A 27,315-nucleotide genomic window follows, 5' to 3' on the forward strand; every position below is an offset into this window, starting at 1 on the left:
TCAGCCCTGACCCTGTGTGTGTGTGTGTGTGTGTGTGTGTGTGTGTGTGTGTGTGTGTGTGTGTGTGTGTGTGTGTGTGTGTGTGTGTGTGTGTGTGTGTGTGTGTGTGTGTGTGTGTGTGGTCGCCGTGGAGACGAACGGCCTCGGGGGTTTTTGCTGAAGTTATGTTTATGACGGAGCAGAAGAGAGAGAGAGAGTGATAATGTTCATTCTTTATGTCGCCCGCCCGCTATGAAACATCCGCCGCGCTCTAACACACACACACACACACACACACACACACACACACACACACACACACACACACACACACACACACACACACACACACACACACACACACACACACACACACACACACACACACACACACACTGTCTTTATCAACTGAAACACACACTCTCTCAGGCTCGCCACTGATACCTACACTCATAAATGATACACACACACACACACACACACACACACACACACACACACACACACACACACACACACACTGAGCTGCTAACAGGCGTGTGTGTGTCTCATAAATGATGTACTCTCTCTCTCTCTCACTCTATTTTTTTCTCTCTTCCTCTCTCTCTCCCTACTTTCTATTTCTCTCTCTCTCTCTTTCCATTCAATTCCAACAGCTTTATTGGCACGAACAGAACAGAAATGTGTTGTTGCCAAAGCATTTACAAAACATTTACATACAAACATTACAATATTACAATTCATATTTAGTACAGTACAATGCAATTGTATACAATTATAAATATATATATAAATATAGATATATAGAATAGCATGCCGTACTGTTCGGACTATAAGCCACTACTTTTTTCCCAGCTCTTGTCTCAGCACCGCGACACAAACGCACTCCGTAACCGTAATCTTTTGTTCATGGCGGTTATGTAAGACTACACAAACCAGTGGCGTGCACAGACTTTCTGAAGGGCAGGGGCGAAAAGGAAAAAAAAAAGGGCACACATAGCGCGTCCTCGCCACTGAAGAGGGCACTTTAGCACATGTTTTGGCTCCTAGATGGAGGGCACTTTCAGGGCTGCCAAGTTTCAGAAAATGACAAGAGTGAGACTGTAGTGACATGGTGCGTTAAAAGCAGAAGTGAGTGATCCGGTGGTTTTGGCTAATGCTCCGTTCCAGGCAGGCTTTTGAAATCGTAAATTACAGCTTCAAGTCACAACTTACGACTTTGTAGCGTTCCAGGCAACCCACTCGTGTTTTTCCGACCTGTTTTACCGGTGAAAGTCACTATAACGGCCACTCGTAACTTCTGACCCGTGAACTCGTACCAGATCGAACTGGTACCACTTCACGGTCGGAAAAATACGAGTTTCCTTGAACGCACCATAACAGTCCTCGTCCCTACGTCACCACATTCACGGCGTTCCTTGGCTGCACACACAGCCCTGCATGCCGTTCTCTCTCCTCATTGGATAAAAACTGTAGGATACGATAAATGTTTTCTCTTCGGCTCAGAGCAGAGCAGAGGGACTGACAGACCCGTGTTTCAGACCAAACACTCTATGTAAGTGATTGCTGTCGGAAGATATAACTATTTAAGACTTATATTAACACAAATATATCACTCACTTCTGCTTTAAGACTGATGTCCTCACCTCCATGCCAGCTGCTCTCCCTGCACTGTGGCCTCCTAATGCTATTCTAAATTAACCAGAAATTAGAAATGAAAATTGTAACAAGAATTTTGACAAAGTCAAGTCAAAAGTCAAGTCACAGGCACAAAGAACTGATGGACTGGTTATCTCGGCCAGTTACTCAAACTCGAAGTTTATGAGAAAAAAAAATAGAGTATTGATTGGGGAAATATAAGCATGAGAAATGTCAAGTGTGGCGTGAGAATAGGTCAAATTGCGTGACTGTCACACTCAAAGCGTGAGGCTTGGCAGCTCTGCACTTTAGCACACGTTTTGGCTCCTAGAACCGGAACCGTGGCAGTGTGAAACCGCTGTCTGTCTTTATGATCCACTTTACCTCCACCTACTTTTATTCCCTTTGTTTCCTGCAGAGTAACTCACATACCCCCCCTCCCTCTGGCCTGTTTCACTAACGGCCTGTTTTACATGATCGCTGCCTGGTTTCTGAAGCGTCGTCGCTATAACTCGTGCTGCTTGATTTCCTTCTTACTCTCTGTGTGTGTGTGTGTGTGTGTGTGTGTGTGTGTGTGTGTGTGTGTGTGTGTGTGTGTGTGTGTGTGTGTGTGTGTGTGTGTGTGTGTGTGTGTGTGTGTGTGTGTGGTATTGATTTCCACTTCCTGTGTCCAGACCACCAGGCAGCAGCAGCAGCAGCAGAGAGAGGAGAGCTGAGTCTGGACTGACGCAGCCTCGTTTCTGCTGAAGAGACTCTATTGAAACTAGATCCTGTTGTTGTTGATGATGATGATGTGTTCAAGGACACTCCGTCATCACAGCAGCACAAAGAGAAACTGCAGAGTTTTTATTCTTTATTCTGAAAGATTTCCACTGCCAGAACGTAAACATCAACCTTCAAACCTGCACTTTCAAATAAAAGGAACAGTTCACATTATTAACCACAGCAACAAGAGGTCATTTATTAACACAAACCATTTTATTTATTTATTTATATCATAATTATCTGACTATTTTTACCTTTAACAATATTATACGTTATATTATACGTACGTTAATGGTCTGTGATGTTGTTAATGGGTCGACTCAACAAGCAGCTCCTCTTTTTCAGCTGTTTTTCTCTTTTCTGTCTCCTCGTCACAAAAGAAGTAGAAGAAAAAGAGGAAGAGAGCCCAACATTCGTCTCTTTAATAGCAGAGAACAGGAAGTTAAAAAGCTCTCTGAATCTTCTTTAAGTAAAGCGACCTTTAAAAGCTCTCCAGACGCCTTTAAATAGTCTCTCATCACACACACACTCACTGTTCGCGTACGTTTTTTTTAAAGCAATTTAATTAGAGACATAGATATTTATTTTCCTTTTCTTCATCCTGTCTTTTATTTTGAAGGGCTGATCCATGAGAAGATGTAAACAAAAAAAACATCTCAGTGTAGTTTTCCATCTCCTCTCTCTATCAGCTTCTCTCTGGAGCTCTATAGTAACAACAGGTCGGTGTCAGCCAATCAGAAGAGAGGAGGAGGCTCTGAGTCTCTTCTGATTGGCTGACTGTTTTCTAAAGTGATTCAATAAAAAAACAGAGCAGATTTCAGAATAAAACACTCAGAGAAACTAAATCCTGCAAAGTTGTGTGTTGGTTGGATGGTGGGTCGAGGTTGTGAGGGGGCGGGGCTTAGTTGTGACATCACAAAGTGACAGGAAGTCCTGACGCCTGGTTCTTAAAGGGATAGTTCAACATTTTGTCAAATTGGCCCATTGCCATAATCCCTATAGTCATAGCAGTAGGTTCGTTACCTTTAATTGTCGGTGCAAGCTGTTTTTAGAACGGCGGAGCAGAGCCGTGAGCTGATGGAGTTGTTTTAGAGGGAAATACAGAGACTGTTGATGAAAAACTGTCCCTGAAGGCAACGTGCATCAGCGGTTTTACATGCATTTCCCTCTAAAACAACTCTGTGTGGTAACGTTGTGTTATTATCTCATAGCGTGGTGAATGTGCAGCTCACAACTTGTCCACCAGAGCGTTGTGGAGTTGTTGGATTGTGTATTTGATGAGTTTGATGAAGGAAACCAAAGAAATCCCATAATGAGCCTCCGTAGCGTAGCTCTGAGCAGCTCACGGCTCTGCTCCGCCGTTCTAAAAACAGCTTGCACCGACAATTAAAGGTAACGAACCTACTGCTATGACTATAGGGATTATGGTGACGGGCCAGTTTGCCAAAAATGTTGAATTTATCCCTTTTCTGAAAGAGCTTTAAGCTTCGATATCAGAGTTATCGATGGTTGATTGATTGATTGATTGATTGATTGATTGATTCATTGATTGATTGATTGATTGATTGATTGATTGATTGATTGATTGATTGATTGATTGATTGATTGATTGATTGATTGATTGATTGACAGATGTCGGACGCGGAGTGGGAGGACATGTTGGACGGCTTCGACGAGCGCGGCTACTTGGCGGCGCGGCGCTGGCGGCCCGGCGACGACCCGTACACGCTGTACGCCTTCAACCAGAGAGAGAGCGAGAGGATCCCCAGCAACAGAGCACTGAGAGACACCCGGCACTACAGGTACACACACACACACACACACACACACACAGAAACACACACACACACACACACACACACACACACGCACACAGACACACACACACACACAGCAAAACACACACAGCAACACACACAGACACACACACACACACAGACAGTAACTCACACTGTTTGTTGCTGCAGTGGGTGTGTGAGGTGAAGTTTATCTGTTCAGTCGGAGGCAGCTGTCGACCTGTGGAGGAATCTGGTTATTACACACATGCACACACAGACACACACATACAGTACACACAGTAACACACAGTAACACACAGACACACTCGATGCTGTGATGTATGCATCTGTCCACGCTACACTGCATAGAAATAAAACTTATCTGCGCACACACACACCCAGAGTGAGTGCAGCAGCCTGCAGCAGCAACAACAACACACTGATACTACAGTTCAGCAGCACAGGTATGCACACACACACTAACACACACACACAGTAACACACACAGTAACACAACCCGGTGGTTCGGCAGCAGCAGCAGCAGCAGCTCTCTGCTTCTGATTAATCCTCTCATTTAGATTATGGAACCAAACAGGTTTTCACAGTGAAACACCAAATTACAATCCGTCGGCTCAGAAATTAAATTAAACACCAAAATAGAAAAATCCTCTTAGAGTCTGTCAGAGGAAACGCTCACACACTGATAACAGCTACACACACACACACACACACACACACACACACACACACACACACACTGCACCAGATAACACACACACTCACTCACTCTCCTTGTGTTGCCTCCTCTGTCTGTTCTCTCTACATGTGGATTGATCAGATGTATTGATACCCATGCAGCCGTCGTCTTCTATGATTGGTTGATTGATTGATTGATTGACAGCTGTGTGTGGTGCAGTGTGTAACGATGGACACACACTTCACACACTTCACACACTCACACTCAGTTGATGCCGTCGGGCTGTTAGTGTGTGTGAGTGAGCAGGATGACACCTCACGTTGCCATGGAAACGATGGTGATGGGAGGCATGGGCGAGGGATGAGGTCGTCCACTGGGACGGTGCACATTGTGATGATGGAACTCTGTTGGGAGGGAGGGAGTTGTTGTTTTTGTTTTAGCAGAGAGAGAGAGAGAGTTTGGAGCCGTGATTTAAAATCCAGTGAAGTTGATCAAACGTTCACTGAGCCGACGCGTCGTCAGTGGTGATTAATAATAATTAATTAATTAATTGATTAATTATTGATTCATTCATTTGCGTGGTCGCTGCTCAGACCACATTCTCACACAGTTTACAGTTCATGATGACGGGTCTTAGTCATTAATAAACTCTGGATTAACAAGATGAATAAACAAACTCTAGATTTATAAACTCTGAATATGTAAACTCTGGATTAATAAAGTCTGGAATTATAAACTCTAGATGAATAAACTCTGGATTAACAAAATCTGGATTATTAAAGTCTGGATTAATAAAGGCTGGTGAATTAATGAACTCTAGTTTAATAAACTCTGGATTAATAAACTCAGAATAAACAAATTTAGATTAATAAACTCTGAATAAACAAACTCTAGATTAATAAACTCTGCATAATAAACACTGGATTAATTAACTCTGGATATGTAAACTGTATTAATAAAGTCTGGATTAACAAACTCTAGATTAACAAAGTCTGGATTATGTTCATCAGCCTCAGCGTGTCGAGCTAACCTCTGTTAGCGTCGCTGGTCACGTACGTTGCCTCTGAATCCTGCAGATGACGGGATGTTTGATGTCTGACTCAGTCGAAGCTGCTGCCTCTGACGCTGTGTGTGTGTGTGTGTGTCAAACTGTGTGTGTGTGTTTGTGTCGAACTGTGTTGGTTTGTGTGTGCGAGTGCTTCCACGCGTCCATATGTGTGCGCTAATGTGCGTAAATGCGTGTGGTGTCGATCGGCTGCATCATCTGCTGTGTTTCCGGAGGAGGGAAATTCACTGTAGAGCTGACATAAGGCGGCTGAGAAGAGTGTGTGTCTGTGAGAGTGTGTGTGTGTGTGTGTGTGTGAGTGTGTGTGTGTGTGTGTGTCTGAGTGTGTGTGCGTGTGTGTCTGTGTGTTTGACAGAGAAAGTGAGAAGTGTGTGTAGGAAGGGGGGAAACCAGGGATACGCTTACACATTAATCTGTTAGCACTGAGGTAGGGGGCTGATAGTGCTCATTTATCTTGGATAGGGTGTGTGTGTGTGTGTGTCTGTGTGTGTCTGTGTGTGTCAGTGTGTGTGTGTGTGTGTGTGTGTGTGTGTGTGTGTGTGTGTCAGTGTGTGTGTGTGTGTGATGTGATTATCTGTTAACTCAGTTACCATGCAGCTGTAGATCTCAGCAGAGCCTGGCAGAGTGAGAGGAGCTCATCCTGAGTTTCTGTGGAGAGAGAAGAGAAAGTAGAGGTTGAGTTTTCTTAGAAAAAGAAAAACCTCTTCACCTGAGGAGGAGGAAGAGTAGGGGGGAGGACATCACTGTCGCCATCTTGGCACAGGCCATTTTAGTGTCTAAATATTCAGAAGAGTGTGTATGTGTTGTGAAAAATGAGTCCAATATTTACTTCAGTGACTCTGGAGCAAAAGAATCGACCATAATCTGAGCTCACGTTCACTTCTCCTGCTGGTCTCCTAAAGGGGGCGGAGTCATGGTCCACTGGTCTCCTAAAGGGGGCGGAGTCACGGTCTGCTGGTCTCCTAAAGCGGGCGGAGTCACTGTCTGCTGCTGGTCTCCTAAAGGGGGCGGAGTCACGGTCTACTGGTCTCCTAAAGGGGGCGGAGTCACGGTCTGCTGGTCTCCTAAAGGGGGCGGAGTCACGGTCTACTGGTCTCCTAAAGGGGGCGGAGTCACGGTCTGCTGGTCTCCTAAAGGGGGCGGAGTCACGGTCTGCTGGTCTCCTAAAGGGAGCGGAGTCACGGTCCGCTGGTCCCCTAAAGGGGGCGGAGTCACGGTCCGCTGCTCTCCTAAAGGGGGCGGAGTCACGGTCCGCTGCTCTCCTAAAGGGGGCGGAGTCACGGTCAGCTGGTCTCCTAAAGGGGGAGGAGTCACGGTCTGCTGGTCTCCTAAAGGGGGAGGAGTCATGGAGAAACTCATGGGACACAGACACAGGAAACTGACTCATAGTGGAGCGTCTTGGTTTCTAAACCGTCTTTGCCTGTAGTGGTGGTTTCTGCTGCTTGATGCACTTTTATATCTGCAATTTGTTTCATTTATCTGTTTATTGATCTCTTCTCTTCTGATCATAAAGGAATCCACAGCTTATATTAGAGTAAACACTCTGACATGTTTCTTCCCTCTCTTAATTTCTTTGTCATTTTTTTTATTTACCTTTACAATAAAGAGTATTGTTCCCCTCGTCATCACTGAGATGTTCCAGAGTTGGTCTCATCAACATGAGCTCAATCAAAGAAAAACAGTGGGTTTAGTTTGTATGTGTGTGTGTTTCCTCAGTGTGAACACCAGCTGATCTCTGGGTAATGTAGTGCTCAGTCAGCAGCTCTGCAAGAGGAGGAGGAGGAGGAGGAGGAGGAGCTGGTAGATGAGCAGTCAGGAGAAGCTCCAGTGGAGATCACAGCAGCTCTGCTGTTATTTTCCCAGCAGGACCAACATCCCATAAAGATCAGACTGCAGAGCTCTGACCTGTGGTCTGAGGACGGAGAATGTCTACTACACACACAGTGGATCGGTGTCTCCTCCAAATTAAGCCTTTGAGGTTTAACTTTACCTGTTTTTTATTGTGAAGGGATGAAACATAAAAATATATATGTACTCTATATATAAACCATCTCAGTGTAGGTTTCCATCTTCTCTCTCAGCTTCTCTCTGGAGCTGTATGGAGCTTTAACACAAACATCTACCTTTATACTGTATGGAGCTTTAATACAAACATCTACCTTTATACTGTATGGAGCTTTAATACAAACATCTACCTTTATACTGTATGGAGCTTTAATACCTTTATTCTGTATATTCTATCACGTGTGTAACAGCGGCTGACTCTTAACAGAATAAAGAGTTTCTTCTGTTTCCTCGTCGCTGCACTGGAGCTGAACTTCAGATCATGTAACTCGTCCTGTTCTGTCAGAAAAGTCTTGTTCAAACAGACGTCAGAGAGAACGTGTCCCTGTGGCCGACACCTCGCCGCCTCTGTCTGTGTGTATGTCTGTGTGTGTGTGTGTGTGTGTGTGTGCAGAGGTGTTGGGATGGAGGAGAGGAGGAGGTATATGGGAGAGATGGGGGAGATAGAAGAGAAGGAGGAGGTAGAGAAGAGGAGGAGGAGATTAGGAGGTGGAGAAGATGCCACAAGCTGCTGAGAGGAAAGATAATTGCCACATGCAGAGCTGGAGAGTGTGTGTGTGGTTGTGTGTGTGTGTGTGTGTCTGTGTGTGTGTGTTTAAACCACTCCACTCCAGTGCTCTGCTATTATCTCAGTGAACAATGGACCCCCCCCCCCGTCTGCTCCCCGACAGACACACAGACAGTCTATAAACCCACCGGGGATTAAGATCCGCGCTCGGAGACAATGGGCCGAGACCGGACGGACGGAGGAGACGTACGTGCACGTCGTCCCGCAGGAGGAGCAGGAGGACGAGGACGAGGACACACACACACACACACACACACACACACACCGTCGGCACGGCAACAAGGGCAGACTGCTAAAAAGCAGCGCTAACCCGACACAAAGGAAAAACAGAGGGAAGTGTTTGGACGACGACAATGACAACGACAGCAACAACCTTGAGACAGAATCAGAATCACAGCTGATGGCAGTGAAGTGGTTAATTAGTGAAGATGAGACTGCAGTCAGCCTATCACCTGGACACTGTGGTTTTATGGCCCCGCCCCCTTTCTGTCTCACCTGCCTCGTTAGCAGCGTCAGGTGTGAGTCAAGATGTCTGAATCTTTGGGTTTTTTTTGCTGCAGATTAAAGCTGAAAAACAAGTGGAATAATACGTTTCCCATGATGCATCTCATTGTGTTTCATCAGTCACCTGAGTTACATCCTACCTGTGCTCCTCGGGATCAATGCTAGTGATGTCACTGTGATGTCACTGTGCTGCTTTACGGTCATTTCTGAGTCACCTCAGAGCACGATGACAGCCCATCCAGCCCGTCTATGGAACCGCGGACCGTAACCATGTTATATAACTTAATAAAAAAACTAAACAATATTTAATGCAGACGATCGGTTCATTGTATTTATTGATGTAAATGTGGTGGTTTGTGTCCGTAGGCTCCAGAGCCCCGAGGCAGCGCTGCTCTTCTGTCCAATACACACAGGAAGCTTCACTTTACATTCAGACTAACTAATGCTACTGATACAGCTGTTAGATTTCATCAATGAGACCAACATTTATCTCCTAGAAATAATTTAACCAGCCGGTGGTAAACCTCTAAAAACCTGCGGGTAAGTTACTGTAATTAGCGATGGTTTTCTCCCCCGGGATGACGACGGAGGTTGGCTGACCGAGCAGCTCTGCAGACCGGCTGCTGCCTCTGTGATGTCACGGTCATTGTTCCACAGGTGGAGCTTCACTTCTCCGAAAACATTCTTCTAAACAGCCGTCATTTGGATAAACTGACCGCATATTGGGGGACTAAACAGTTACTTTCTCGCTTGAAAACATATTGAAAGTTAATAAAGTGCATAATAACAGCGTTACAGAAGGAAATAAAACAGCTTTTCCCCTGTTTTACAGCTATTGTGTCATCAGGTGGGATCTCTGGTCGTAAATAGTCGCAAGTCCGTCACTGACCAATCAGCATTCATTAGCAGAATGCTAGCGTGTTGTGGCCAACAACCTGTTGCCCAACCTGTAGGAAATCGAAAGGACAAAACTTCTCAACAATTTCACTTCTAACCTATAATCCATATTGAACTTTCAGAAAATACAACAATATTTGCGATTTTTCGACTATTACCAGGTGAAAGGGACAAATTTTGTCTTCTAGCTCCATAGGGCCCCATTCATTCTGCACTCGCCCGCGATCACTCCTAGTGGAATTGACCTATGGCTAAGCCACGCCCCCAAACGCGATAAGCCAATCACAGTGCGCATTGCTAGCCCATACACTGGGACATTCTCTGCTTCCACGTCCATTGAAATGCATTGCAGTTAGTCAGTTTTCATTTGTTTTTATATGTTTTTTCTTGACATTTTAAGTTTAAAATGGTCAAACGGTGTTCATGGGGCACATGCAACTCCCACACTAGGTATCCTGAGAGGCCACGGGGAGGATTTTTTTAACCTTTTCCCAAGCCACATCTCAACCGAGAGAAGTGTCTGCTCTGGATAAAGTTATGCAGTAGACCACAACACCAACTAAACGTGGATAAAATGAACAAGGATGTCTACATCTGTTCTAAGTTAAGTCAACAACGTATTTGAGGCAACATATTGTCAGAGATGTTTAGATGTTAGCCAGTATCACAACTAAGCATAAAGCCCGCTAGCTTAATGCTAACATATAATGTAAAACTCCATAGACAGGCTAACAGACATTAGCCTGACAACCGACAGCCATAGCAGTAAAGCTAAGTGAAGTTTTGGTGACTTCCAGATGATATTTAATCTTTCTGTCTCCAAAAATCATCAGTTGCCTCCTGTGAAATGTCTCCTACGGCGAATGTTGACTGTTTGTCCGAGTGAGTGGAGGGGGCGGGGCTTAGCCAGAGGTCAATTCTGGTGGAACTGCAACCAAGTTGGATACAATGGGGCTAATGGAGAGTGGTTGTAAGGCTTGTCGAGGACTGGCTCTGGTGGTGTGCGACTCTTCTGCTGCTGAATGTCAGCGGAGTGCGTTGGGAGTGTTAACGGGCTGTAAACTAAACGCCGGCGCCTCATGTTCACATTTTGTCATCCCCTTTGTTCGGCGGAGACGTGATAATGCTCCTCCAGTGTTTTGTTGTCACCGCTCCAAGATGGAGGCCTCCTCCCCGTTACCATCGGCAACCAGAGATAAGCGGCGGCGAGCGCTCCAGTGATGTGGTTACTAATTATTCCATCGCTCTGTGAACCTTCTTCATGTATCACTGACTGGATCATGTTGTTATCGCTGACCCGGCTGTGTGTGTGTGTGTGTGTGTGTGTCTGTGTGTGTCTGTGTGTGTGTGTGTGTGTGTGTGTGTGTGTCTGTGTGTGTGTGTGTGTGTGTGTGTGTACCTTTCACACTCACTGACTCATGTTTCATGAATCACAACACACAGCTGAACATGAATCAGTGTCTCACATGCAGCTCCACCTCCTGAAAAAAAAACCCACGGAGAAAGAAAGAAACTCATCGGCCTCGTGGTCGTGACCTCATCGCTCTCAGACGCTCTGATTGGTTCCTGCCGTCATGTCATTCAGCGCACTGCAAAAACTCCAAAATCTTTACCAAGAATATTTGTCTTATTTCTAGTCGTTCTACTTAAAATAAGACTCATCACATTAAAAAGCAACTTGTTTTTAGACACTTTTTACTTGAAATAAGTAGAAAAATCTGATAGTGGAGCAAGTTTTTCTTTCTTATTACAAACACAAAAAACTTACTTTCACTGGCAGATTTTTCTACTTATTTCAAGTGAAAATTTATTTGAAACAAATGAAAATGATCTAAAAACAAGTTAATTTTTAGGCGATTTTTCTTATTTTAAGTGGAATTAGATTAGTTTGACTAGAAATAAGAAAAATATTCTTGGAAAGATTTTGTTTTTGCAGTGTGTGAAGTGAAGGTGTGGCCGCAGGAAGTAGGAAGCAGTAAGCCGTCTGTATCTGCGTTTCCATTTCAGGTTTTCGCAAAATAAAAGGGATATTTCTAATATTTCGAAAAAGTAAAAGGCAGAGAAAACCTCGGGGGGGGGGGGGACTGGTGTATTGTGGGAAGTTTTTACTTCTTTCAAGCAGATTTTCACTTGAAATAAGTAGAAAAATCTGATAGTGGATCAAGTTTTTCTTTCTTATTACAAACACAAAAAACTTGCTTGCACATTTAGTATTTATTTATTGGTTTATTTGGGTGGTACAATGCACATTAATGGACATATAAAAACATGTAAATGTGCCGGATCGTAGCAGCTGGTGCTAGTTTCCATCCAGAGTCCCAAAACATAAAAACAGTACAGTGTCAGAACAACAACAACATAGTATTATAAAAAACGTAATGCAGACAACAACACACAACTTTAACGAAATAAAACATTGACTGACTGAGGTTCAAGGGAAGAATTGCTGGAGTGAATGAAACTTAAAATGAATTCAGAACTGGTCTATAGGTGAACAGTGGCTGGTGGGCAAAAACAAAGCTCATATTTTAAATCTAGGGGTCCAGGGTTGCCAGATACTGCAACAAATATCCCCCACAATCTCACTTGTTTCCTTCACTGTAAAATCAGGAGATTAGCGGGAGAAATGACTGACCGGGAGCATCGCGGGAGATAGGGTTAAAAATCAGGAGTCTCCCGTGTGAATCGGGAGAGTTGGCAAGTATGCGTGACTGTAACAGAAGGAACTATTGTTTGGTTATTCACACGGACATGTTATTGTGTGACACCGCCTGAGTTGAATGATTAGACCTCACACGCCAAAGTCTTATTAGAATAACCTGGTTGGGTGGAAACTGGACGACTCAAACCAGACGGGAGAGTGAAGGGAAACAGACAACATGACCGACGTGTAGATGAGAAAAGAGTGTTTCCATTAAACTTTAGCGATACACTTTGATATCGACACGTCTGAAAACAAACCTCCTCATGAGAGTGTAGTGACATCTGAGAGGTTTTTGTAAACGTAGGTGTTTCCATTACCTTCTGTTCTTTATTGCGATATTTAGGTTTTGCGCTTCTCCGGGGGGAAATGGAAACACGACTTGTGAGGCAGAGAAACCCTCGGGGGGGGGGGGGGGGGGGGGGCTGGTGCATTGTGGGAAATCAGCTGGAGTGTAACCGGAGCGGTGTGTCGTGTGTGTGAAGCAGCCGGTGCTCGACAAACCAACGTGAGAGTGACAGTGACGCTAAGCAGCTTTACCGTAGCGGCGCCGCGGCAACGAGACGACGGCGTTACAACTGTATCAGCTCTGATCCCTGATCAGATTAGACCTCCTCTCAGTCAGCCATGTTTCATCTGGGGGGTGTGTGTGTGTGTGTGTGTGTGTGTGTGTGTGTGTGTGTGTGTGTGTGTGTGTTAATGAGTGTGTCTGAGGATCTGAGAGCAGCTCTGATGTCTCATTGATTTCACCTCTTTAATCCACTGGAGACGCAGAGGAGGAGGAAGAGGAGGATGATAAGGATGGAGAGGAAGAGGATGATGGAGATAAAGATGAAGAGGAGGAGGAGGAAGAGGAAGAGGAGGAGGAAGAGTCCTCCGTGGCTTCTCTGAGTTACAGGGGGTCTCGGCGTAGCAGTGCATGTCCATATGACGGTTGCAAATGGATACCAACTGTCTTAGTAACAAAAAGACACACCAAAAAACATCCAGATACCTCCATGCTGCTCGTATGTAATGTCTGTCTTGTATTGAAGCCCCGACATGAGAAATTGTTCCGAAATTTTTTTAAAAAGTCTATATTTTAAGCTTGTTTTGTAGCGGAAGTGTCTCAAAGCTCCTCTTCCTGGTCCGTCCAAATCTCATGCGATTTGCACCGGCGTCAGCGATTTTTCGATCTTTTCGGAACAATTTCACATTTTAGGGCTTCAATACAAGACGGACATTACATGCGAGCAGCATGGAGGTATTTGGATGTTTTTTGGTGTGTCTTTTTGTTACGAAGACAGTTGGTATCCATTTGCAACCGTTATATGGACATGCACTGCTACGCCGAGACCCCCTGTAACTCAGAGAAGCCACGGAGGACTCTGAAACTTCTCCCAGCCCTTAGTCCACATGAGGGGGAGGAGAAATTTCAATTTTGGGTGAACTATCCCTTTAAGGTAATGAAAAAATAACAACTAACAAACAGACAAAACAGAAAAGCAAGTTAGTGAAATAAAACAGCTCCAGGATCAGTTTTCCAACCTTTAACGTTAGAACCAAACTAACAGAAACCGTCCTGAGAGCAGCGAGCTGAGATTTATGAATGAGGAGGATTTAAAAGAGGCTGAGGCAGCGATCAATCGATCAGTCCGGTCAGCTATTGATCCGCCTTCATTGATTGGCTGCAGTAAGTGTCCGTCAAGGGTCCTGCTATCAGCAGAAAGTGTGTGTGTGTGTGGGGCTGGTCCTGCCTCCTTAGCTTTTCTTTCTCCCGTCTCTTCCAGATGGACGAGGACAAAACAAAATAAAACAAGACAAGATAATAAATAAGTTGATCAATAAATAATGAAATGCAACATTAAGTCACTTTATGTTTTATACATTTATTGATTAAAGGGATAGTTCAACATTTTGGCAAGTTGGCCCATTCCCATAATCCCTATAGTCATAGCAGTAGGTTCGTTACCTTTAATTGTCGGTGCAAGCTATTTTTAGAACGGCGGAGCAGAGCCGTGAGCTGCTCAGAGCTACGCTACGGAGGCTCATTATGGGATTTCTTGGTTTCCCTCATCATCAAACTCATCAAATACACAATCCAACAACTCCACAACGCTCTGGTGGACAAGTTGTGAGCTGCACATTCACCACGCTATGAGATAATAACACAACGTTACCAGACAAAGTTGTTTTAGAGGGAAATTCATGTAAAACCTCTGATGCACGTTGCCTTCAGGGACAGTTTTTCATCAACAGTCTCTGTATTTCCCTCTAAAACAACTCTGTGTGGTAACGTTGTGTTATTATCTCATAGCGTGGTGAATGTGCAGCTCACAACTTGTCCACCAGAGCGTTGTGGAGTTGTTGGATTGTGTATTTGATGAGTTTGATGAGGGAAACCAAGAAATCCCATAATGAGCCTCCGTAGCGTAGCTCTGAGCAGCTCACGGCTCTGCTCCGCCGTTCTATAAATAGCTTGCGTAACGAACCTACTGCTATGACTATAGGGATTATGGCAATGGGGCAATTTGACAAAATGTTGAACTATCCCTTTAACATATTTGTTCATCATCAGTTTAATTGTTTAGTTTCTTCTCAGTTTGTCAATAAAGTTTGTTCGGATGAAACAGACTCGTTGTGCTCGTGTGGACTGGAGCCGTGCAGGGTTACTGCTGATGATCCTGCAAACAGCTGGATGTTATACACACACACACACACACACACTACAATACAACACACACACACACACACACACACACACACACACACACTACAATACAACACACACACACAGTCACACACAAAAGCAGCATCCATCTCCCCTGCTGAGCTGTGGAGAATGAGAATTACAAGTAAAACACTGCAGTAAACATCCACCCACACACACACACACACACACACACACACACACACACACACACACACACACACACACACACACACACACACACACACACACACACACACACACACACACACACACACACACACAGAGTGAGTGTTATTGCGGCGTGGAGCACCGTGCAGAGTTCACTAATAACAAACTTCCAGCTGAAGAAGCAGAAGAGAAACAAAAAGAAAAGAGGAAGAAGAAACTGGTCGTTAAACTAATCAATGAGTTTATCGGTAAATAATCAACTGATCAGCTGTGTGAACGGGTCGAGCTGCTTCGTTACCCATGAGCCTTTGCTCTCGGTGTTCCAGTAGAGTTGTTACAGTAACAGGGAGGCATAGCTACAGAGTTTCCTGCTCTGTGATTGGACGACTCGCTGCTCACCGTGGTGGGTGGAGCTTCACAGCTGACCTCAGATCAGACCTGAAGATTCTCCGCTTGTTTGTCACCGAGTTAATGATGATGAAGTTGATCTTTGGATCAAAACCTGCACAGAGAAAAATAGGGGTAGGGGAGCGCCGGGTCGATTGATACACGGGACGATTGATACACAGCGATTTCCTCGAAAACCACACAAGCTTGAGCCGTCAGATTTCGTCACTATGTTCAGCACTCAACACCGACCAATCCTGGGAAAGCTTGTGAAATTACGTCACGCCATTCAAAAGTTATTAGCGCGAACCGGTTTTTGACTACGGAAAGTAAAATGTTAGGTGCGGTAGTTTTTTTGTGATCAAAAGTTGTATTGTGTGTTTCATGCAATAATAATATGACCTAACAACAGATGAATTCGTACATAAACAGGTCCTAAATTATGCAATGTCATAGTTTTGAAGTTTAGAGGCAAAACAGGTTGAAGTGTCAGTAGTCGCTGCAGGGACGATTGATAGCCTACAGCTGTTTCAAATGTCCCTCACGCCACCGTGCGTAGTGATTGTGGTCACATTGCGCGATCAATATCTGTATAATAAATCTTGGCAATGACGAGTACACTAGTATGTTGTCTGATATGCTGCATAAAAACGAGAGTAATGTCAGTAGTTTCTGCTTAAAATATGCTGTTTGCTGTTTCAACCGTCCCTCCTCTGTGTCTCTAACGACCCGCATAGGTGGGGCGTTTGAGACAAATGTCAACTTACGTTCAAAGTTATAAAACAGCGCGATCATCCAACATATGTGTTAAATTACACTTGTAACTGAGAGAATACACATGTGAGTTGTTGATCACATGATAAAAATGTTTGTGTACATAACGTCATCTTTGAAAAAGACGTTTAAATGAAAAGTGTATCAATCGACCCGACGCTCCCCTACAGAAGGGGGACATTTCTGTACTTAAAGGTACAGTTCTGTCCTACTGTAGCCTATAGGGCCACTTATTGTACTCTAGAGTACCTATGTGTACCTTTTGGGGGTAGAAAAGGCACATAAATGTTCCAGAATGGCAAAAGGTACATAGTATGTACAGTACTCCTAAGCTACACGTATTTACCCCCTAAAGGAACATTATCAGAGACAGTGTGTTAGAAAAAATTAGTAGCCTAAGTAAATAAGTCTGGTAACCTATGAGGCGACTATTAATATGATTTAACATAGGGATAATAATTAAACATTCAACTAGTAATTATCTTTTAAATATATGTAATGGAGGTCTGCAGGTGTGCCACAGTCACGAGGTACCAGTAAGGAGAAGTGACCGGTTGTGGCGCTTAGCGGTACTCGAAGTAAACTCACTCATCCATAAAAGACGTGGCCAAGCGGTTCGATCCTCGCTCAGGAGAAGTCGCAGGGCAAACACTCAGACCGGTTACATATATACCCCTTAGATGCTAGGTGAACAATTGTACTTTAACTGGTACATTTTCAAAAGGTACAAAAATGTACCGGCACCAATGGGTACAAAATTGTCTCTAAAAAAGGTTAAAGGCCTGGAGCGACAAGGGTTTGTACCCTTTTGAGTACATTTCCGTATTTCTGAGTTGAGCCGAGCTAATGATTGAAACCAAGAACGCTGAAACAAGCGACTCTGAAACCGGTTTCCTCCTGATGCTGTTTGTTCTAAATTCGACTTATAGACGGACTCACATCCACACTCTCACACACTCATCTATACACATATATACATACACACACACCCATCTACACACACACACACACACACACACACACACACACACACACACACACACACACACACACACACACACACACACACACACACACACACACACACACACACACACACACACACACACACACACACACACACACAGCCCTAAGCAGGATTACCATGAAATAAATAAACCATATAATTCCCAAATGTATTTGTCAGACGTGCTAATTTTTCCAGACTCGTCAGAGCGATGATTCGTCACCGTGCTGCTGCTGCTCAGTGTCACAGCTGTAATCCACTTTACTGAGGCTAAACCCTGTGTCTGGCGTGTGTGTGTGTGTGTGTAACGCTGGTGAACACACACACACACACACACACACACATGAGTCTGACCGGGAGCTCACCTGTGAGACAGGTTCTTCAGATCTGAGACCAGTTTTAATCAGGCAATCTCTGGTTGTTGTGAAAGTGTTGTGAAACTACGCTCACTCTGTGTGTGTGTGTGTGTGTGTGTGTGTGTGTGTGTGTGTGTGTGTGTGTGTGTGTGTGTGTGGTTAAACACACTCACTCTCTCGCTCAGCGGGTGGGGGAGGGGCCGGCGGCGTCGTCCCTGTTTGAGGAGATCAATAATGACAGCAGAGAAATTCCCAGAATGCAGATGGATGGCGGCGGCGGAGGTCGAGCGTTCGTCAGCTCAAATGGAGCGTGGAGAGAAATGTAGCTGAAACACACACACACACACACACACACACACACACACACACACACACACACACACACACACACACACACACACACACACACACACACACACACACACACACACACACACACACACACACACACACACACACACACATACACACACAAACAAACAGAGAGAGAGAGAGACTCAGAGTTTAACATCCAGGTGTTTACATGACAGTAAACTATACAAGTCAGGGGTCTGACTCTGACTCTCGAACTCTGACTCTGACTCTCGAACTCTGACTCTCGAACTCTGACTGTCGAACTCAGACTCTCGAACTCAGACTCTCGAACTCAGACTCTGACTCTCAGACTCTGACTCTCGAACTCTGACTCTGACTCTGACTTTCGAACTCTGACTCTGACTCTCAAACTCTGACTCTCGAACTCTGACTCTCAAACTCTGACTCTCGAACTCAGACTCTGACTCTCAGACTCTGACTCTCGAACTCTGACTCTCGAACTCTGACTGTCGAACTCAGACTCTCGAACTCAGACTCTCGAACGCTGACTCTGACTCTCGAACTCTGACTCTGACTCTCAGACTCTGACTCGGACTCTCGAACTCTGACTCTGACTCTCGAACTCTGACTCTCGAACTCAGACTCTGACTCTCGAACTCTGACTCTGACTCTCGAACTCTGACTTTCGAACTCCTACTTTGACTCTCGAACTCTGACTCTCGAACTCTGACTCTCGAACTCTGACTCTCGAACTCTGACTCTCAAACTCAGACTCTGACTCTCAGACTCTGACTCTCAAACTCTGACTCTCGAACTCTGACTCTCGAACTCCTACTTTGACTCTCGAACTCTGACTCTTGAACTCTGACTCTCGAACTCTTGACTCTCGAACTCTGACTCTGACTCTGACTTTCGAACTCTGACTCTGACTCTCAAACTCTGACTCTCGAACTCTGACTCTCAAACTCTGACTCTCGAACTCAGACTCTGACTCTCAGACTCTGACTCTCGAACTCTGACTCTGACTCTCAAACTCTGACTCTCGAACTCTGACTCTCGAACTCCTACTTTGACTCTCAGACTCTGACTCTCGAACTCTGACTCTCGAACTCCTACTTTGACTCTCGAACTCTGACTCTTGAACTCTGACTCTCGAACTCTGACTCTCAAACTCTGACTCTGACTCTCGAACTCTGACTCTCGAACTCCTACTTTGACTCTCGAACTCTGACTCTCGAACTCCTACTTTGACTCTCGGATTCTGACTCTCGAACTCTGACTCTCGAACTCCTACTTTGACTCTCGGATTCTGACTCTCGAAATCTGACTCTCGAAATCTGACTCTGACTCTGACTCTCTGACTCTTACTCTTGGACTCTGACTCTCTGACTCTCCAACTCTGACTCTCTGATTCTTGAACTCTGACTCTCCAACTTTGACTCTTTGACTCTCCAACTCTGACTCTGACTCTCGGACTCAGTCCTTGTCTCTGTGTCTGACTCTGACTGGACCGGATAAAGGTAAAACAGAGCCAGATGAGGTGGAGGTGATGTAGGACAGGCAGCCTGAGCAGCAGCAGCAGCAGCAGCAGCAGAAGCATTAACAGCAGCTCTCCTCCTCCTCCTCCTCCTCCTCCTCCTCCTCCTCCTCCTCCTCCTCCTCCTCCTCCTCCAGCTCCTCTTCAGCCTCCCTCTGTAGTGTCGAAGCTCCATCCACTCACTTTATTAATGTTTTCATCAAACACTAATCCTCCACACAAACACTTAATCCTATTTGGTTCCACACGGTGATTAACACAGTCGCTGCAGCCGCTCTGTTTACACTGAGCCGGCAGCTGCTGAAAGGGGGGCGGAGCCTAGACCAGGTCCATGACATCACACCAGACCAGACCAGATCAGAATCTATTGATCCTCAATCAGAAGAAATGAACAGTTAAAAAAATGTTTCATACTCTCTCTGACTGGATAAACAGGAACTACCGTAAATTCCGGACTATTAAGCGCACCTGAATAGAAGCCGAACCAGCTACATTTGAAAAGAAAATAGATTTTGTACACATATAGGCCGCACTTGAATATAAGCCGCAGGTTTTTCATGTTGTAACATGAGATATTTACACAGAAAGACAGTGCACGGAAGATGTGTGGAACTATGCAGGTCCGCTTGCTTTTCCTCTGTTCTGGTTACGCTCCTCTCCTCCATGTACATTTGTTGACAACGAAGCTGGCGAAAAATCAATACGGAGCGGTGGATAATGTTACATAACATACGTTGTTACGCGTGTGTGTTTGTGTAGTCTTAACCGTCATAAACAAAAGATTACAGGTTACAGAGTCACGGTGCAGAGACGAGAGGTAGGACACCGGGGTGGCAGCCAGGTAGCTACTGTAGTGATGTTACAAGGTTGGTTTTCAGCCATAAGACGAAGACAGAGAGCCTCCGTTCTCACTCGTAACAAGTCACAAGTCATGTAGTTAACAATCACAATTACTCCGGAGCTTTTTAAATAGCCACGGGAGAAATCCTGCTTAGTTCCTCTTGCTTTTTTTTTTTTCTAACTGTGCCTGAACAGCACCAACAGACAGTAACATGCCTGGTTAGAAAATAAAACACTGACCAACACTCAAAACTAGTGTCTTCTTCGGCGCATAATCTTTCCCCACAGTCTCACTTGGGCTTCCTGCTAGAGCGCCCCCTGGAGGCCGTTGGCCAGTAAAAATCTATAAATTAGCCGCATCGTTGTATAGGCTGCAGGGTTCAAAGCGTGAGAAAAAAGTAGCGGCTTATAGTCCGGAAATTACGGTAGTCTGTGTGGCGGAGGGATACGACTTTGGGCTCTTATTGATCCGACTAAATGAAGGTGATTGATTAGTGTGAACAGCTCCGGGTGCAGTGTGACCTCTGACCTCTGGGCTGATGAAGGCTCGCCACTCAGAGGAGGAAGAAGAAGGAGAGGAAAAATAAGAAGAAATAGAAGAAGGAGAAGAATAAAAATAAAAGTAAATGAGGCGGAGTCAGAGGCGGAGGTGATGACATCACATCACATCGCATCACATCGCTCTGTAAATTCATGGATTGTAATCTCCTGAATTAGACCGAAAGAGAGAGAGAGACAGAGTAATAAAAGTTTAATGGAGGGAAGAGAGAGAGAGAGAAAGAGAGATGGATCAGCCGATCTCCCAACATGACAGTCTCATCAGACGGCCATGTGTGAGGGGGGAAAGGGGGGAGGAAGGGGGGAGGGGGGAGACAGAGATGGAGAGGAAATTGTTCTGTCAGGATCTCTGGCTGTTGTATCATCATCATCTTCTCTCTCTCTCTTTCTCTTTCTCTCTCTCCGGTCTCATCTGTTCTTCTGTCCGGTCGTCTAATGGGTCTGTTCATGCAAATTCACAGAGTTAATAGAGCGAGGGACAGGAGAGAGGAGGAGAGAGGAGAGGAGAGAGGAGAGAGGAGAGAGGAGGAGGAGAGAGGAGGAGAGAGGAGAGGAGAGGAGAGGAGAGGAGAGGAGAGGAGAGGAGAGAGGAGAGGAGAGGAGAGGAGAGGAGAGGAGAGATGAGGGAGGAGAGAGGAGGCGGCCTTCACGCTCTCTCCTCAGCTCCGCCCATCACCACCAGCAGCAGCAGCCGTGTCACCGTGCTGCCTTCACGTCAGCTGGGATATTTCATACACCTTTGTGCTGGCAGCCGTCAGAACGAGTGGAGGTCTCATCCGTCAGAAGGAGAACCGACCGTATCCCTCCACCGCTCAAACTAGTTCCTGTTACTTCCTGAGATGAGATCACACTGGTGGCTCACATAATAATAATAATAATAGATTTTTATTATTTGGGTATCGATAAGTCCCTAATTTGGTACCTTTATTGGTATACCGACCAAATTCCCACAGTAATCCTGAATATCTATTCACGTAAAATCAAATGGTAGTACATTGCTTGTTTACATGGAACCATAATAATAAATAATCAAAATTCAGAAGTTTTGACAAATTTTTCTGAAACCCTGTTAATTGCGTCTTAATGTCTAGAAATAGCCCAGAAATAACGGTCAATTTCATAGTAATGTCCAGAAATAGAGCCAAGAAATAACGATTGATTGCGTAAAAATAGCCCAGAAATATCGGTCAATTGCAAGGCCTTTCCCAAAAAAATAATTCAAAGCATGAAGAGCATGTGTAATCTTTTGGGGGAAAAAAAAGCTGCATATCGGGATCGGTTATTATCGGAAATCGGAAATGAAGGTGCTGGACAACATCGGCATATCAGATATCGGCAAATTTCCAATATCGGACATCCCTACACGTAATTATCATGTAATTAGCGGCCTGTAAATTAAAGGGTCACCAGTTTTTTTAAAATATACAAAATAACTTCAATTACCACACACACACACACACACACAAAACTGAAAACAGGAACTGTTACATATCGGTACCTGTTCCCAGGAACAGGTTATCGGTACTGTATCGGTTTAAATGTGAAAGGAACTCGTCTCTATATGTGTGTCTTTGTGTCTGTGATGAGTCAGAGCGGCGACCGTGTTGTTTTCATGGTAGATTCTGGTGGTCAGAGGTCAAAGGTCGACCTCGGTTTAGACTTCACCCAACGGTTGTGAGTAAACGTTGTTGTGAACGATTCATATTTGGTTGTTTTGATTAAAACGGTCGATCACAGTCAAACAGAGATGTGACAGTAGAGGTGACTCTACTTCTTTTTGGTGCATTCAGGCTCCTGTAGATGCAACTGTGGCCATAACATATTATATATATACATATACATATACAGCAATGTTCCCTCTAATTTTCAAAACTCCTGAGCAGAAATTGAACTCCCCTGATGACCTGCTTGAGCGACTGTGAGCGACAGCTTAAGGGAACACAGTATACGTCCACATGCTGGTGCTATGGCCTCTCCTCTACAACTCCACATATCAATACAATTGGCTATTACTATAATGATTAATAACAGAAGTCAGTTACAGTCCATGATAACAAAATACAATATTGTTTTGGCAAAATAGATTTTGCATTTATTGCCATATGAACAATATGAAAAAAATAACTGACATCAAGTTGGTGTCATCAACTCTTGGCACTGAAGCATCTTGATATGAACAGTAATAATAATTCTCAAGCAAAAACTTAAATCGTAGTTGCACTACAGACCACGGTTAAGGTCATAGCTACATTTCACAATTCAAAGCCACATTAGGGAGAAAAAAACAGTAAACTAGTGGGGGATATTTGAGTGTGCAACTTTTTTTGTCTTCTGGGCAAAGAGGAGGAGCAGTAAAACACCTGAGAGGGAACGGTGATATACAGTACATACATATATATCATATTAATCATGTATGTAGATCCGATCAGATCAGACTGGTCTCAGCTCCGAGGACACGTCGACTTCAACGTGAGCTCAGAGACACGAGGACATTTTTTTCTTTCTTTTTTTCACGTCGAGCTACAAAATGACCTCGTGCCAAAAAGAGGTGAAGGATTCAGAGGAGAGCGAGCGACGGCGACGGTGACGACGGCGCTCTGCAGAGAAAACAGCTTCTCATTTCACCACAAGACCCCGACGTGCTGTCACCCCCAAATATAGAGACACACACACACACACACACACACACACACACACACACACACACACACACACACACACACACACACACACACACACACACACACACACACACACACACACACACACATACACACACACACACACACACACAGAGAGAGAGAGAGAGCATGGTGTGTGTTAAAATTAGCCGTCAGCCGTGGGGCCGTCGGCCGCTGACAGCAGCTTCCTGTTGAACCTCCGTCGCTGTCTCATTACTGCTGCTGTGTAAACCAGAGGCTTGTTGAACAGCAGCTGTATCGATGTGTGTGTGTGTGTGTGTGTGTGTGTGTGTGTGTGTGTGTGTGTGTGTGTGTGTGTGTGTGTGTGTGTGTGTGTGTGTGTGTGTGTGTAGCACTCTGCTGGAAACAGCCCGAGCTGATTAACAGTGAAATACCGGAGCAGAGAGGAGCCGGCTCTCTCTCGTCCCTCTCAACATTACGAGGCTCGTTTGTCCAGAAACGAGTCAGACGTCAATAAACACTAAATAATACACACACAGACACACAGCACATCTCTCTCCTCTCTCTCTTTCTTTCCTCTCTCTCTCTTTCTTTCCTCTCTCTCTCTTTCTTTCCTCCCTCTCTCTTTCTGTCTCTCTGGCTGTTTTCTAGGCAGCATACTACTGTACATATACTGCATACTGAATGTGGGATTCAGACCGACACCGTTCACACCGCAGTAACAGTATATGAGTTTCCCAGAATGCATTTTGCAGCAACCGGCAGCAGTGGCTGTAAAACAGGCAAAAAGCTGTTTTATTTCCCACTTTAGGTTACATGCTGTCATTCCCACATCCCACCATTCCGACAAGGCTTTCCAATAATGAAATGTGCGTTACTCAACAGGTGACTCCCTTCTTTGAGACATGCTGATAGAGGAATACCAACATGGTTGTGCGTAATTACCAGGGGTGGGCAAAAATATCGATACGGCAATATATCGCAATATTTTGTATCGCGATACGATATCGATATATCGGTTTTTTTCAAATAATTAATCATGTTTCAGACGTAAATCCAGTACAACTTCCGCACCTCTGCTCCGCGAGGTGTCACTGTACTGCTACCTCAGACAGTGTGTTGTTCATGCAAATATGTTGTTGTAACTTGCACTTGTATAGTTACAATAAAATGGCATGAATAATTTGAATTACATTGTTTTGACTCAGTTTGTCCCATGAATTATCACTATCATCTGATGTACATACAACTCGGATTTTAAGATGCATAATGCTGTTAACATTTTTCAGTGAACTATGTAGAATATCGCAATATATTGCAAAATTTGGATATCGCAATATCATATCGTATCGTGACTCAAGTATCGTGATGCGTGTCGTATCGTGAGGTCCTTGGCAATGCCCACCCCTAGTAATTACGCAGCAGAGCGCAGACAGGGACTAGTCTGCCTGTCTAGCCTCTACCTGCTCTTTTTACTATTGCCTAAACCCAACCAGGGCAAAATCTTTTTTTGGGGAAACAAATACGCTATTAAAGGAATTGTTGGAAAGGCAGGATGTTTAAAAAAAGAAAAAAATACCGTCATTCCGACCATAGGAGGCAAAAATTGTCAGAATGATGGGACATGTGATAGAAAATTAAGTGTTGCCATTTAGACAATTAGAGGCCTATGTTGGACTGGTGGGATGTTGGAATGGCAGTTGCCCCCCCCCCGCTTTAGCGCTGTTATTATGTTTTTATGTTTTTTCATGCGAGAAAGTAACTGTTTAGATCCCAAATATACGGCCAGTTGATCCAAACGACGGCTGTTTAGAAGTTTGCTCCGATGTTTTTCAGAGAAGTGAAGCTCTGCAGCGACCGGGACATCACAGAGGCAGCAGCCGGTCTGCAGAGCTGCTCGGCCGGCCAACCTCCGTCCTCATCCCGGGGGAGAAAACCATCGCTAATTAACTTACCCGCAGGTTTTTAGAGGTTTACCACCGGCTGGTTACATTATTTCTAGGAGATAAATGTTGGTCTCATTGATATAAATCTAACACCTGTATCAGTAGCATTAGTTAGTCTGAATGTAAAGTGAAGCTTCCTGTGTGTATTGGACAGAAGAGCAGCGCTGCCTCGGGGCTCTGGAGCTACGGACACAAACCACCACATTTACATCAAGAAATACATGTTTTACAATCAACACATCAGTCAGCATTAAGTTTTATTACATGGTTACGGTACACAGCAAAGCTACTTCACTACTCTAAACCGTCTTTGGTTACGGTTAGACGTCAGGGGAGCATTGCATTGTGGGATACAGTACGCAATGTAGACTGGTCAGATACTGGAGAGATTTTCAGAATCAGTACGACATCCGGGAATTTCTTGCATACTGCAGATTTTGCTTTTGTTTGCATACTGCATACTGTAGTAAGTAGTAAACCTTTATTTTACCAGGCAAGAACTGCTAAGAATACATTCTTATTAAGGCAATGGCCTGGTAGGAGGTGAAAGACCTCCTAAGGGCAAGGGAGAGGGGGAGTATAACATTAAAATATAGACAATAAAAGCACATACAAGAACAGTGACACAAAAGAATAAAGAATAAAGACAATAAGCCAACATAATGCAATGACATACTGAATTTTGGCCAAGTCAGTACTAGCAGTATAGTATGAGGTTTAGAATACAGCCTCTCTCTCTGTGTCTGTATCGTTGACTGTAATCCTCCGGCCGTGACCTCTGACCTCTCAGACAGGACGATCAATCCAGCTCCACCGGGGCCGAGGCCTCTGGTTGCCGGGGGCGACAGGTCGCTAAGTCCCTCTAATCAAGTCCAACTCTGTGATGAGGAGGAGGAGGAAGAGGAGTTACAGGAGGAGCTGCAGAGGCTGTTACATTATTAATATCATTAACGCTGGACTAGAGGTCGTGACCTTCAGCGTTCCCACCAAATCCCAACAATTAATTCCGTGCACGGAAAAAACAAACGCGTCACAACCGCATACGCACCGCTATGGCGTCGCTTTGGGTTTTGAGCGTCTACATTGAAAGTGATGGGTCTGTGCGCGAAAAAGAACGCCATGCACACACACACACACATTCGTTAACTAAGGAGACAGGAAGAGAAACTCTGCACTCAACTGCAGTAGATTATTTCATTACTAAAGGGCAATTCCCCAAAAAATGCCAGTTTATATAGCGTCTATGTCAGTGCCGTCATTCCTTAAAGCAGAAGTAAGGTGAATGTTTGTGTTAATACGAGTCTTAAATAGTTATATCTTCCGACAGCAATCACTTACATAGAGTGTTTGGTCTGAAGCACCTGAATGTGGTGACGTAGGGACGAGGGCGGGGACTGCTAACTCCATCTGCTGACAGGAAGTTAGACAAAACCACCG

The 27,315-nt window shown here is 44.7% G+C and overlaps 1 protein-coding gene across 2 annotated transcripts in view; it reads left to right on the plus strand.

Moving 5' to 3' along the window:
- Positions 1–4,014: 4,014 nt before the first annotated feature.
- The window catches only part of galnt14 (UDP-N-acetyl-alpha-D-galactosamine:polypeptide N-acetylgalactosaminyltransferase 14 (GalNAc-T14)), a gene marked incomplete at its 5' end in the record, with an annotated part of 140,366 nt that continues 117,065 nt past the window's right edge, over positions 4,015–27,315 (plus strand). Inside the window, one exon of one of the 2 annotated variants that reach the window (XM_084000829.1) lies at positions 4,015–4,184. In XM_084000829.1, the coding sequence (XP_083856955.1) occupies positions 4,015–4,184 (170 nt within the window). The remainder of the gene's footprint in view (positions 4,185–27,315) is intronic. The other variant, XM_084000830.1, reaches the window with a different exon arrangement.

This window comes from Trachurus trachurus, assembly GCF_905171665.1.
Source record: "Trachurus trachurus genome assembly, chromosome: 24".
NCBI classification, from domain to species: Eukaryota; Metazoa; Chordata; class Actinopteri; order Carangiformes; family Carangidae; genus Trachurus; species Trachurus trachurus.